Source organism: Pogoniulus pusillus, chromosome 2 (assembly GCF_015220805.1).
Source record: "Pogoniulus pusillus isolate bPogPus1 chromosome 2, bPogPus1.pri, whole genome shotgun sequence".
NCBI classification, from domain to species: domain Eukaryota; kingdom Metazoa; phylum Chordata; class Aves; order Piciformes; family Lybiidae; genus Pogoniulus; species Pogoniulus pusillus.
This window is the reverse complement of record NC_087265.1, coordinates 5,831,030-5,845,254: the sequence shown is the minus strand read 5'-3', so window position 1 is coordinate 5,845,254 and position 14,225 is coordinate 5,831,030. Positions and strand designations below refer to the sequence as shown.

General features: G+C 46.3%; 1 protein-coding gene across 1 annotated transcript in view; it reads left to right on the top strand.

Moving 5' to 3' along the window:
* The window catches only part of NEB (nebulin), a 218,009-nt gene that overhangs the window by 70,312 nt on the left and 133,472 nt on the right, over positions 1–14,225 (top strand). The window contains exons 41-56 of the mRNA XM_064154908.1: positions 223–327; positions 423–530; positions 1,662–1,973; positions 3,012–3,215; positions 3,569–3,673; positions 3,769–3,876; positions 4,781–5,092; positions 5,538–5,741; positions 6,095–6,199; positions 6,295–6,402; positions 6,906–7,217; positions 7,892–8,095; positions 9,003–9,107; positions 10,124–10,231; positions 11,209–11,520; positions 12,202–12,405. Of these exons, the coding sequence (XP_064010978.1) occupies positions 223–327; positions 423–530; positions 1,662–1,973; positions 3,012–3,215; positions 3,569–3,673; positions 3,769–3,876; positions 4,781–5,092; positions 5,538–5,741; positions 6,095–6,199; positions 6,295–6,402; positions 6,906–7,217; positions 7,892–8,095; positions 9,003–9,107; positions 10,124–10,231; positions 11,209–11,520; positions 12,202–12,405 (2,916 nt within the window). The remainder of the gene's footprint in view (positions 1–222; positions 328–422; positions 531–1,661; positions 1,974–3,011; positions 3,216–3,568; positions 3,674–3,768; positions 3,877–4,780; positions 5,093–5,537; positions 5,742–6,094; positions 6,200–6,294; positions 6,403–6,905; positions 7,218–7,891; positions 8,096–9,002; positions 9,108–10,123; positions 10,232–11,208; positions 11,521–12,201; positions 12,406–14,225) is intronic.

Sequence of the window (14,225 nt, the reverse complement as noted above, 5' to 3'; positions counted from 1 at the left end):
TGCTTGTTTGAGTTGACACTGTCTGTGGTGTGGCTGGAGCAGCGAGTGGGTGTGGTGTGGAAAAAGAGAGAGGAGTGTCAGAAGGGTTCGAGAGCACTGCTGGTGTCCCTGAGCCAGTGCACAGAAGAGGCCCCCAGCCTCTCTCTGTTGCTGCCATTTAGTGTTGGAGTTTGCTGCCCTGCTCGTGTGTGATCTCGTGTGCCCTCGTGCTCCTCTTTGCAGCGTGCGTACACCTCAGCCTGGGAGAAGGACAAAACCAGCATCCACATCATGCCAGACACCCCTGGGATTTTGCTAGCCCAGCAGAACAAAGTGAACTACAGCGAGGTAGGTGCCTGAGGTGGGCCTGAGGGCTGCTGCGAGTGCCTTGCTGCGTGGCAGGAGGCAGAGGTGTGTGAGGGGAACGTTTGTGTGTGTTTCAGAAACTGTACAAGCTTGCGATGGAGGAGGAGAAGAAGAAGGGCTACGACCTGCGGGCAGATGCCATTCCTATCAAGTCTGCCAAAGCCTCCAGAGACATTGCAAGTGATGTAAGTACCCGGCAGCCCTTGGCCACCCAGCCTACTGGGCAGTCTCCAGGGGCTTGTGCTGACACCCAGGGTTTGCCACCTTTAGCCAAAATGAGACCACACAGCTCCTACCTGTTGTCAGCATCCAGCTAATCTGTCAGTGAGTTTGCTCTGGAGGGTCTACCTCTGGCTGTCCCTACATGTTATGAGTAGGCCGAGGGACTGTGTGGCTGTTGTGGAGAGAGTAAATGTGGAGGTGACTGATGCACAGAGTCCAAAGCATCATCTCTTCTTATTCTGTGGCAGCATTTCCTCATGCAAGAGCGTGGACTGTTGAGGTGATGTGCAGCCCTTGGTTCTGCCAGTCTGCTCTCCCATGATATTGCAGCTGAGCTGGTTATTAGGAACAAAAATCCAAATCAAGTTTTGCTGTCACTTAAGGCACTTCCAGATTCTCTCTGGACTGAGGGCAGGTCCAGTGACTGTACAAGCTGTCATTACTATACTCCCGAGTATCCTTTCAGGCTCAGCACTGCTGGAGCTGAATTTGCTGTCTCAGAAGATATTCTGTAGTTCAGATTTCTTCTCCTTACAGAGATGAGTTCAATCTCTCCTCACTCTCACTCAGCATTTCAGTAATAGAGCCATTACTGTCCCAAGCTCATTGCAGCTGAGGACATGCACTGGGATGGGACAATAAGGCTCCTGAGCACTGTGCAGGAGAGCGTGGTGCAATGAAGTGTGTCAGCTGCTCTGGGCTGTGTGGGTGAGGGCAGACAGGGCTGCACAGGACAAAGCCCAGGTTTTCTGCTGGAGAAGTCTGCTGGTTTTCCCCCAGTTTGGCATCCCAGCCAATGAGCTATCCTCTCAGTGGGAGTGCCTGGGTTGTGTGGAGATCCCCTCTGCTTGCAGGAATTGCTCCTGGTTCCTCTGCTAGCTTGGTTAGAGATGACATCTGGTCTTCTCTGTACCTCCAGTGCATCTGCATGTGGTGGGGTGGGATGCAAGTGTAGGGCACAGTTGGAATATGCTGTGCTTAGTCGCCTCTTCATATGGTGATCTTCCCAGGCTCCATTAGCAGAGCATTTGCTGACAGAACAGTGTCAGAAGGGAGCACAAATGGGCTGACACTGAGGTGCTTTATCCCCACAGTTCAAGTACAAGGAAGGCTACCGCAAGCAGCTAGGCCACCACATTGGAGCCCGCAACATCGAGGATGATCCCAAGATGATGTGGTCAATGCACGTAGCCAAGATCCAGAGTGACAGAGAGTACAAGAAAGCCTTTGAGAAATCCAAGACTCACTTCAGTAGCCCAGTGGACATGCTGGGAGTAGTGTTGGCCAAGAAATGTCAGGAGCTGGTCAGTGATGTTGATTACAAGCACCCTCTGCATCGCTGGACCTGCCTGCCAGACCAGAATGATATTGTCCAAGCCAGGAGAGTGTATGACCTGCAGAGTGATGTAAGTTGGTCATTCCTATTCTTTCCTGTCTGTGGGAAAAACAGATGTGTCTCTTTTGCTCTATTGCTTTGTTGGAGAAGATCCCTGTGCGGGACATGAGCTCAGGCTGATTCTGTGTGACAGAGACTGTTGTGGCTGTACTGTCCTGCTGAAACGTAGAATGGTTTGGGTTGGAAGGATCATTAAAGGTCATCTAGTTCCAACTCTAATGTCAAAGGCAAGGGCATCTTCCTCTAGACCAGGCAGGTCCAAGCCTCATTCAACCTGCCCTAGAATGCTTCCAGGGATGGATCATCCACAACTTTCTCAGGCAACCTGTTCCATTGTCTCACCACCATCTTAACAAATAATGTCCTCCTAATACCTGATCTAAATCTACTCTTTCCCAGATTAAAGCAGTTACTGCTGTGCTTCTGTTGAGAAGACACTTTCAGTTTCTACATTTCTCATCCAAATCTCTTTAGTTTTTCATCTTGCATTTCATGAGAAATCTCAGCTGTTCGGCATTCTGCTTGCTGAGATTTTGTCATTGATAAGTAAGGCTCAAAGTTTGCATGGGGCCGTATTTTTTAGTCCACAAGAACCCTGTCTTGCTTGGAGTGCTTTGTGCAGGGAGTTGTGCCAGGTGGCTTGAGTTCTATATGACAAGAGAAGGGCAGTGAAATCAGTTTCTTTTGGAGGATAAAGAGTCGAGCAAACACGAATTGTAGCACAGTGGGGAATGGTTTGAAGACCACTAAGTGGTGAGTTATTAGGCTTCTCCTATACATCTGCCAGCTAAAGATTGCCAAATGGAACACAGCTTTCACACAGAGACTAAGGCGATGAAGAGGGAGAGTTTGTGGGGTGCTTTGAACCTGCTTGTATTGTTGCAGGCAAGCAGAAAGAGTTTGTGGGGATCTGAGGTTCATGAGAGTCCCTCTGTGGTGGTTGATGGTTCACTGTGGTTTGGTAGATTGAGCTTCTGTGGATAGGAGGATTGGTTGCCTGGACTGAGAAGATTGCTAAGCTGCTTTGTGACCTTGCTCGTCCTTTCAGAATGTCTACAAGTCTGATCTTCTGTGGCTGAGGGGCATTGGCTGGTCCCCAATTGGTTCCCTGGATGATGAGAAGAACAAGAGGGCGAGCCAGATCCTGAGCGACAAGAAGTACCGGCAGCACCCGGACACCATCCGTTTCACCAGCCTGCCTGACTCCATGCCCATGGTTCTGGCAAAGCACAACTCTGCAATTATGAACCAGGTCAGATTGCTGCTGCTGTTTGCAAGCCAACGGAAGTGAGGTCCTTCCTTTGCCAGCACGTAGGGCTCTGTCCTTCCAGGCTGGAATTGTGCCAGGGGAAAACTGCACCCCCTAGCATCAGGGGTTTGCGTTGCTTGTTTGAGTTGACAGTGTCTGTGGTGTGGCTGGAGCAGCGAGTGGGTGTGGTGTGGAAAAAGAGAGAGGAGTGCCAGAAGGGTTTGAGAGCACTGCTGGTGTCCCTGAGCCAGTGCACAGAAGAGGCCCCCAGCCTCTCTCTGTTGCTGCCATTTAGTGTTGGAGTTTGCTGCCCTGCTCGTGTGTGATCTCGTGTGCCCTCGTGCTCCTCTTTGCAGCGTGCGTACACCTCAGCCTGGGAGAAGGACAAAACCAGCATCCACATCATGCCAGACACCCCTGGGATTTTGCTAGCCCAGCAGAACAAAGTGAACTACAGCGAGGTAGGTGCCTGAGGTGGGCCTGAGGGCTGCTGTGTGTGCCTTGCTGCATGGCAGGAGGCAGAGGTGTGTGAGGGGAACGTGTGTGTGTGTTTCAGAAACTGTACAAGCTTGCGATGGAGGAGGAGAAGAAGAAGGGCTACGACCTGCGGGCAGATGCCATTCCTATCAAGTCTGCCAAAGCCTCCAGAGACATTGCAAGTGATGTAAGTACCCGGCAGCCCTTGGCCACCCAGCCTACTGGGCAGTCTCCAGGGGCTTGTGCTGACACCCAGGGTTTGCCACCTTTAGCCAAAATGAGACCACACAGCTCCTACCTGTTGTCAGCATCCAGCTATTCTGTCAGTGAGTTTGCTCTGGAGGGTCTACCTCTGGCTGTCCCTTACACATTATATGGGTGGACTCAGGTACTGCGTAGATATTGTGGAGAGAGCAATTGTGGAGCTGACTGATGGGCAGAGTTCAAAGCAATGTCCCTCGTGGACATGGGGTAACATCTCCTTGTGCAAAAGTGTGGATTGTTGAGGTGATGTGCACTGCCACTCTGTTCTCCTTTGATGCTCCAACTACAAAACCCAGCTAGATAATAGCAAAGAAAGCTCAAACCAATTTTTTGTTGGAAAATAAAGGCAGTAGAAAAGTAAATTGAAAGAAAATATTACTATAAAAATGGTTTGCACATCTGTTTGGTGCCTCTGTTTAAACTCCCAGGGTAGTCTCTTTGTCCTTTTGGTCTTTATCTCCTTAACAGTTTGAATAGGATCTTACTTGAATCTTGTGCTTGCAGGTCGCTTACTGATTCTTCAGGTAGGACGTGGAGCTTTCGTATTGCTGCCATCACATGGAGACCTTTCTTACTCCCACATACTGATTAGCAGCATTAAATATGTAAGGCAGGGAGTGTCTTCAAAAATGTGAAATCCAATACAGGCAGAAGAAGTTCAATGAATACTTTTGTCACTGTACAGTGCAGTTGATCAGCTAAATGCTGTCTTGCTCTAAAGTCCATATGTTTGCAGATACTGAGCTGTCTGGAGGTTCTGCCACAGGAGTTTCTGGGGATGTAAAGAAAACTAAACTAAGATTGACTGACAATATTTTTGCCTGCAGTTCAAGTACAAGGAAGGCTACCGCAAGCAGCTAGGCCACCACATTGGAGCCCGCAACATCGAGGACGATCCCAAGATGATGTGGTCAATGCACGTAGCCAAGATCCAGAGTGACAGAGAGTACAAGAAAGCCTTTGAGAAATCCAAGACTCACTTCAGTAGCCCAGTGGACATGCTGGGAATTGTGTTGGCCAAGAAATGTCAGGAGCTGGTCAGTGATGTTGATTACAAGCACCCTCTGCATCGCTGGACCTGCCTGCCAGACCAGAATGATATTGTCCAGGCCAGAACAGTGTATGACCTCCAGAGTGATGTAAGTTGTTCTTCCTGGAGGGTGAAAACCACAATGCCTCTTGTGTTGGTGTCCTAAAGGGTCAGGGAGGAAGTTTATGCCATGTCCTGTTTTACGGTGACAGAATAATCCTGTCTTGCCTGGAGTGCTTTATAGAGAGTGTTGCAGCAGGTAACTGGAGATTGCCAAATGGGGCAGGTCTTTCCCTGGGCAAAAAGAACAATGAGAGGACAGGAGGGTTTATGTATTCCCTCTCATTTCCTCCTTTGTGCTGCTGTAGACATGGGGAGTGAGCCTGAAGTAGGAGTTGCTGCATGTAGGAGCTGAGCTTGAGGGTTGATTCCTAATGACTTACAGCTTAACCCAGAAGAAACACAGTTTTGGAGGCCAAGCTTCCCTGGGTAGAAGAGGTTGCCCGGAGTGAGCAGGTGGCTGAGCTGCTTTGTGTCTTTGCTTGTCCTTTCAGAATGTCTACAAGTCTGATCTTCTGTGGCTGAGGGGCATTGGCTGGTCCCCAATTGGTTCCCTGGATGCCGAGAAGAACAAGAGGGCGAGCCAGATCCTGAGCGACAAGAAGTACCGGCAGCACCCGGACACCATCCGTTTCACCAGCCTGCCTGACTCCATGCCCATGGTTCTGGCAAAGCACAACTCTGCAATTATGAACCAGGTCAGATTGCTGCTGCTGTTTGCAAGGCAACGGAAGTGAGGACCTTCCTTTGCCAGCATGTAGGGCTCTGTCCTTCCAGGCTGGAATTGTGCCAGGGGAAAACTGCACCCCCTAGCATCAGGGGTTTGCGTTGCTTGTTTGAGTTGACACTGTCTGTGGTGTGGCTGGAGCAGCGAGTGGGTGTGGTGTGGAAAAAAAGAGAGGAGTGTCAGAAGGGTTTGAGAGCACTGCTGGTGTCCCTGAGCCAGTGCACAGAAGAGGCCCCCAGCCTCTCTCTGTTGCTGCCATTTAGTGTTGGAGTTTGCTGCCCTGCTCGTGTGTGATCTCGTGTGCCCTCGTGCTCCTCTTTGCAGCGTGCGTACACCTCAGCCTGGGAGAAGGACAAAACCAGCATCCACATCATGCCAGACACCCCTGGGATTTTGCTAGCCCAGCAGAACAAAGTGAACTACAGCGAGGTAGGTGCCTGAGGTGGGCCTGAGGGCTGCTGTGTGTGCCTTGCTGCGTGGCAGGAGGCAGAGGTGTGTGAGGGGAACGTTTGTGTGTGTTTCAGAAACTGTACAAGCTTGCGATGGAGGAGGAGAAGAAGAAGGGCTACGACCTGCGGGCAGATGCCATTCCTATCAAGTCTGCCAAAGCCTCCAGAGACATTGCAAGTGATGTAAGTACCCAGCATCCCTTGGCCCAATAGGTTCTTAGAGTTTTTGTGCAGAGATAAAGACAGTTTAAAAGTAGGTTTTAACATAACAATACATTGCCTATGTGTGGTTGGCATCTCTGTATAAACTTCCATGTCCATCTCCATGTTCGTCACATTTTTACTCATCAGGAGACTAAATAGGAGTGGTTTTGGTAGACATGCTTGAAGGATATAGTTTCTGTGCTGGGTACTTTGTGAACTCAATTTTGGTACTGCTCTGGTAATTTGGACACCTTTTGTACTCTCATTTACTAAGAGCAATTTGTGGGGGTGAGAATAGCTTCAGAACTGGTCCATGGATACTGTTGTAGCTATAGAGCTCAGTTCACAAGGTGAATACTTTCTCCCTCTTAATCTCTGCAGTTTCAGAAGCTGAGCTGTCTGAAGGTTCTGCCCCAGAGGCTCCTGGGGACATAAGTAAAGCTATGCTGAATCTTGCTGAGAACCTTTCTTATTTCCTATAGTTCAAGTACAAGGAAGGCTACCGCAAGCAGCTAGGCCACCACATTGGAGCCCGCAACATCGAGGACGATCCCAAGATGATGTGGTCAATGCACGTAGCCAAGATCCAGAGTGACAGAGAGTACAAGAAAGCCTTTGAGAAGACCAAGACTCGCTTCAGTAGCCCAGTGGACATGCTGGGAGTAGTGTTGGCCAAGAAATGTCAGAGCTTGGTCAGTGACGTTGATTACCGCCACTACTTGCACGAATGGACTTGCCTGCCAGACCAGAACGACGTTATCCATGCTAAGACAGCTTATGACCTGCAGAGTGATGTGAGTACTGGCTGATGAGTGTGGCAGAAAGTGTAATTTCCTTGCACTGTAAGCTCTAGAAGCTGCACTCCTGCAGAACTCTCTCTCATACAGTGATTTTTCACACTTGGTTTTCTTTACCTTTTCCAAGCAAGACCATTAGGTCTTTAAGAGTGAATGAATCTCTTTAAGAAACCTTGAGTGTTATCAAGTTTTATATGCAGCCTATCAGTCAACCAAGCAGTAGAATTAGCTGATATTATCCTTGATAATAGTCTAATTTAATACTTTCAACTGCATAGAAACAGAAAATTGCTTTTTTTGGGCTTTTTGATTTCAAGATTTTGCCAGGATTCCTTGCTCCTGTGTTGGAGAAAATAGTTTCAGTTGAGACCTGCTGTTCTTAAGAAGTGACTAAATAAAGGTTGTGAATAAAGGTTACAGGAAAACCTTATACCTACTTCCAAGATTGTGTTTTAATCCTTTTACTATTTAACCATTCCCTGACATTCTGTTGGGTGAAGAGATGCCTCTTAGAGACAGATAGCAGGGGCTGAGGCCAGGTTGCTAGCAGAGATTCTCTCAGATTGTGCTAGGAAGAAGACAACTTATAGGAAGTAACCATTAGCTGCATGGTGTATGTTAAATGAGACATGAATATTAAATGAGACAATTGTCCTTGTGCTTTGTACCAGAACTGCTACAAGTCTGACCTGGAGTGGTTACGGGGGATTGGTTGGGTGCCAATTGGATCCTTGGAAGTTGAAAAAGCCAAGAAGGCAGGAGAGATCCTGAGCGATAAAATCTACCGCCAGCCTCCAGACACCATCAAGTTCACCAGCGTCCCTGATTCTCTGGAGATGGTCTTGGCCAAGCAGAATGCACAGACCATGAATAAGGTGAGTCTTGATTTGGTGAGGTGACATATCAGCAGTCTTCACCTCAACCCTGGAGACAGCGTTAGAGCTCCAGATCTGTGGTTTCCTGTGTGGGATTTCAGCCTGATGAGGCTCTAAATGTGTGACTTACCTTCTTGGTAATCTGGAGGTGAAGTTGTTTTCAGCAGATGCTAATTTAATAGTAATACTCTGGGGAGCATTCTGTCCATTTTTTTTCTAAACATATTTTTTTGACAGAATTCTTTCTTGTTTGCTAACAAGTCAATAAACTTATGCCCTCTTTCAAACAGACCTTGTTCACCTTGTTCATGTTGAGCATTCTGTGTCTTTTATGGCAAAACAATAATTTTTTTAGCAGAGTTCTTTCCAGGTTATTGATTCCTTACCTGGACACAAAGTCTCTTGGTGAGTGAATATAAAATCTCCATTACTTTGGAATTAAAATATTCCAGATTTGGAGAGCAGATTTATGATTCTTGTGGTTTAGGAGGTCTCCAAGTAGTCCACTTTTCTTGTTTATTAATTCCTCTCCTGGACATGAAGAAGAGTGACAATAAATTCTTATTACTACCTAGAGAATAAGGGTTTTCTAGACTTGCAGTACAGATGTGTAATTGTTCTTATCATAGAAGCACAGAGTGGCTTGAACTGGGAGTATCTTCAATGAACATTTAGTTCCATCCCCCTGCCATGGGTAGCAACACCTTCCACTAGACCAGATTGCTCAAAGTCTCATCCACCTCAGTCTTAAACGCTTCCAAGGATGAGGTTTCCACAATTTCTCTGGGCAACCCATTCCAGCATCTCACCACTCTCACAGTAAAGAACTTCTAGTTTAGGAGATGTGCAAGGAGTCCCTGTTGGTTTCCATCCCTACATACTTCTAACCAGCATCATTTCTCTGCAGCGTTTGTACACTGAGGCCTGGGACAAAGACAAGACTCAAATCCACGTCATGCCTGACACCCCTGAAATCACCCTGGCCAAACAGAACAAGCAGAACTACAGTGTGGTGAGTGTGGGGCTTCTCCAAATGCAACTGCTCTGTTTCATGCCTGGATCATCTGCAGTCTGATGAATCTAGGTGATCATAGAATGGCTTAGGTTGGAAGGGATTTTAGAGATCAAGCTCCTCGACATGGTCAGGGAAACCTCTCAACCAAATTTTATGTCTCAAGGCCTCATCCAGCCTGGGCTTGAACACTCTCATGGAGGAAGCATCCACAGCCTTCTGGGCAAGCATATTCCAGAGTCTCACCACCCCTGTACTGAAGAACTTCTTCCTAAGATCCAATCTAAACCTACTCTCCATTAGCTTCAAATCATTCCTCTTGTCCTGGCTGTAGACACCCTTAGGAATAATCCCTCTGCAGCCTTCCTGTAGGATCCCTTCAGGTATTGGAAGGCAGCTCTAAAGTGCCCCTGGAGTCTTCTCTAGGCTGAACAATCCCAGCTCCCTCAATTTATCCTTGCAGCAGAGGTGTGTCAGGCCTCTTGCTTGTGTGCTGCAGTGCATAGACACAACAGTGAGCACTGCTAAACGTAAATTCTATTAGACATTGTGTCTCATGAATTTTGGGAGTCCTCTCAGCCACTGTGCATACTGTTGGCTAGGGACAAAACTAATTCCAACTCTGGAAATAGCCCAAAGTTAATTTCCAGCACAGTTCTGAAGAGCAGTGATCCCAGTTCTAGATGTCAGTTTAAAGAAACAATTTCACCTTGGTAAGAGGTGGGTTTAAAAAGCAAAGATTGCTCCACTTGTGAAGAAGAATGGATTATCTCTAAGAAATGTCAGTGATGTTTATAGTGTTGAAGGGGAAAAAATGTTACCTGATGCATTTATCAAAGACCTTCTGTTGATGTCAGTTGTTATCAGCTGCTGACCTGGGGTTTTGAGTTAGACAAAGCTGGCTTAGAACAAAGCTAACCACAGGGTTTTAAATCTCTTCCAAAGCCCTTCAGTTTGCATACAATGTAAGATGTAGAACTTTACTTATAAACCCTCTTGTTTAATTCCCTAACCAGAAACTCTACAAGCAGGCCATGGAAGAAGACAGGAAGAAAGGCTATGACCTGAGAAGTGATGCAATCCCCATTCAGGCTGCCAAAGCATCCAGGCAAATTGCCAGTGATGTAAGAACCTACTGCTCTTCTTCTTTGGGTGGTGATGAGCTCACAGTTATCAACTGGATTCATAGAATCATAGAATCAGGGTTGGAAGGGACCCCAAGGATCATCTAGTTCCAACCCCCCTGCCATGGTCAGTGACACCCTACCCTAGGTCATGCTGGCCACATAAAAACCATTCCAGTTCAAGTGTGATCCTAAAGAATAAGGTTTTGGAAGCAAGTTATTAGATATGTGTAAAGACTTAGTTGTGAAAGTTAAATGTTGAGAAGCTGTAAGGAGAACAGAATGTTCATTTATAGCTCATAAAGCTGTATCTTGAATTAAATCTCAACACTCTATAATTACATTCAGTAAAGATTAAATATATTGAGTAAGGAGAGGATTATTTCTCACTGCTATAAGTGTAGATAGTTTTTTTTCACACAGTATCACAGTATCATCAGGGTTGGAAGAGACCTCACAGATCATCAAGTCCAACCCTTTACCACAGAGCTCAAGGCCAGACCATGGCACCAAGTGCCACGTCCAATCCTGCCTTGAACAGCTCCAGGGACGGCGACTCCACCACCTCCCCGGGCAGCCCATTCCAGTGCCCAATGACTCTCTCAGGGAAGAACTTTCTCCTCACCTCCAGCCTAAATTTCCCCTGGTGCAGCCTGAGGCTGTGTCCTCTTGTTCTGGTGCTGGCCACCTGAGAGAAGAGAGCAACCTCCTCCTGGCCACAACCACCCCTCAGGTAGTTGTAGACAGCAATAACTTCAAGGAGCTTACTGCCAGAATCCCTGTTTAGGACTCTAACACGAAATTCAAAAGGGGAGTGTAGGAATCCATGGTCTTAGACTAGAATGGTCTAGTCAGTTTGGTGTTTTTTTACTCTAGCCTGTAGAAGAATGCAGAAGCCTTGTTATTGCAGATATCCAACATGAGGAACTGGCACTTAAAGGTGATGTAAAATTATGACTCCTTGGTTGCTATTTCAGTACAAGTACAAGGAAGGCTACCGCAAGCAGCTAGGCCACCACATTGGAGCCCGCAACATCGAGGACGATCCCAAGATGATGTGGTCAATGCATGTAGCCAAGATCCAGAGTGACAGAGAGTACAAGAAAGCCTTTGAGAAGACCAAGACTCACTTCAGTAGCCCAGTGGACATGCTGGGAATTGTGTTGGCCAAGAAATGTCAGAGCTTGGTCAGTGACGTTGATTACCGCCACTATCTGCACCAGTGGATGTGCCTGCCAGATCAGAATGATGTTATCCATGCCAGGCAAGCCTATGACCTGCAGAGTGATGTGAGTAAATTGTTAATTCAGTAAGAGACAATTAAATAATCCTGGGTCTTTCAGTCAGTGATGGAATAATTTTGGTTGGAATAGACCTTTGAGATCATCCGGTCCAACCATTAGCCTGGCATTGCCAGGTCACTACTAAACCATGGCCCTCAGCACCACACCATCTACACCTGTTTGAAATCCCTCCAGGTATGGGCACTCCTTTACTGCCCTGGGCAGCCTGTTCCATGGCATGTTATCCATGCCAGGAAAGCCTAAGACCTGCAGAGTGATGTAAGCTCTTAGTGCCTCAGTGTTTAGTGAGGAATGTCTTTGATGCTTTACATAAGTGGGTCAGGCCATCTGCTACCAAAGTGGTAGAACAAAGATTTTGTGTCTTGTTGATAGTTACATGGTTAATTATAACTGAGCTATCCAACAGGACATGTTATTTAAATGATATTTAAATTGATTTCTGTAGTTCCAGAGTTTTGCTCACTTATTTGACTCTCTGTAATTTGTGATTCCACTCTCAGTGTAGGTGAAATGTATTTATGTTTTCCAAAGCTTTCTCTGGAGTTTTGTATTGATTTCAATTAAATATTGATAGTGATTTTAGTTAACTGTGGAAAAAATGCACTCTACAAACTTCATTATTGGTTTTTATAACTAGAATAACTTGTGTCCTGGTTTTTGTACCAGAACTGCTACAAATCTGACCTGGAATGGCTGAGAGGTGTTGGCTGGGTGCCAATTGGATCCTTGGAAGTTGAAAAAGCCAAGAGGGCAGGAGAGATCCTGAGTGATAAAATCTACCGCCAGCCTCCAGACACCATCAAGTTCACCAGCGTCCCTGATTCTCTGGAGATGGTCTTGGCCAAGCAGAATGCACAGACCATGAATAAGGTGAGTCTTGATTGGGTGAGGTGACACATCAGCAGTCTTCACCTCAACCCTGGACACAGCATTAGAGCTCCAGATCTGTGATTTGCTGTGTGAGATTTCAGCATGCTGAGGCTCTAAATGTGAGACTTACCTTCTTGGTAATCCGGAGGTGAAGTTGTTTTCAGCAGATGCTAATTTCACTGAATCACAGAATGTCAGGGGCTGGAATGGACCTCCAAAGCTCATTCAGTCCAACCTCCCTGCCGGAGCAGAATCACCAATACCAGATCACACAGGAACACATCCAGGCGGGTTTTGAATATCTCCAGACAGGGAGACTCCACAACCCTCTTGAGAAGCCTGTTCCAGTGTTATGTTGCCCTCACAGGGGAAAAAATCCCTCATGTTTTGTGATGGTTTGGGTGTTACCTGCCCCCAAACACAAGAAAATCATAGAAAAGTCATAGAATCATAGAATCAGCCAGGTTGGAAGAGACCTCCAAGATCATCCAGTCCAGCCCTATCCAGTCAACTAGACCATGGCACTAAGTGCCTCATCCAGGCTTTTCTTGAACGCCTCCAGAGATGGTGACTCCACCACCTCCCTTGGCAGCCCTGTCACCCAAATCACCCAGACTAGACTCAGCTGCTCTCGAAATTGAATGAAGCTTTCTGTTTCCAGCTTAGCACAATATCCAAGCAGATATTTACAATCTATACAGCTACAGACAGAAACAGGCAAGTTAAAAAGTAATACAGAAACACAACAGCCCTCCCAGAAACCTGAGTTCCCAGCAGGGGCTCTCAATCACCCTTCCACCTTCTTCCCACCCCTCTACCATATCCCAGACTTTGCCTTATGTTCAAGGTGAGTTAGGAAGCCAGAAGGATTAGTCACACAGATGACAGGTTAGATTAGAGAGAGAAAAGTGCAGCCTCAAAGGCAGAGAGCATACAACTCTCTTATGTATGTTTGTGTTCTTATCCATCTCAGCAAGCCTATGAGTGCAGTAGACATCACCATTGTTTCCTTTTCACAGCCTATCATCTAGTTTTTCTCACCAAAATATTCTAGCTAGGCTCAAACTAACACATGTTTCCATGAAACTTCCTATTCCACCCATTGTCCCTTGTCCTATCATGGGGCATCAATCTGATACCTTCCAAGTTAAATGAGATTTGTCAGTTGTGAAACTTAGAGTATTTCTATACCCTCGAGTTGGTAATGCTTTACCTCAATTTCAGTTGGTCTTTAATATAGTGAATTTCTCTACTTGAGCTTATCTCACAATCTGGTAATAAACCAAAGAATTTGAGGGCAGTTTATGGATTATCCATATTTTCAATAATTTAGCATAGTATTTAACATGTAGGAGTTCTTCTGAGTTTGTAGCCATGATCTCTTGTTAATTATGTCGATAAACTTATGCCCTCTTTCAAACAGACCCTGTTCATGTTGAGCATTCTGTGTCTTTTATGGCAAAACAATAATTTTTTTAGCAGAGTTCTTTCCAGGTTATTGATTCCTAACCTGGACACAAAGTCTCTTGGTGAGTGAATATAAAATCTCCATTACTTTGGAATTAAAATATTCCAGATTTGGAGAGCAGATTTATGATTCTTGTGGTTTAGGAGGTCTCCAAGTAGTCCACTTTTCTTGTTTATTAATTCCTCTCCTGGACATGAAGAAGAGTGACAATAAATTCTTATTGCTACCTAGAGAATAAGGATTTTCTGGACTTGCAGTACAGATGTGTAATTGTTCTTATCATGGAAGCACAGAGTGGCTTGAACTGGGAGGGTCTTCCATGAACATTTAGTTCCAACCCCCTGCCATGGGT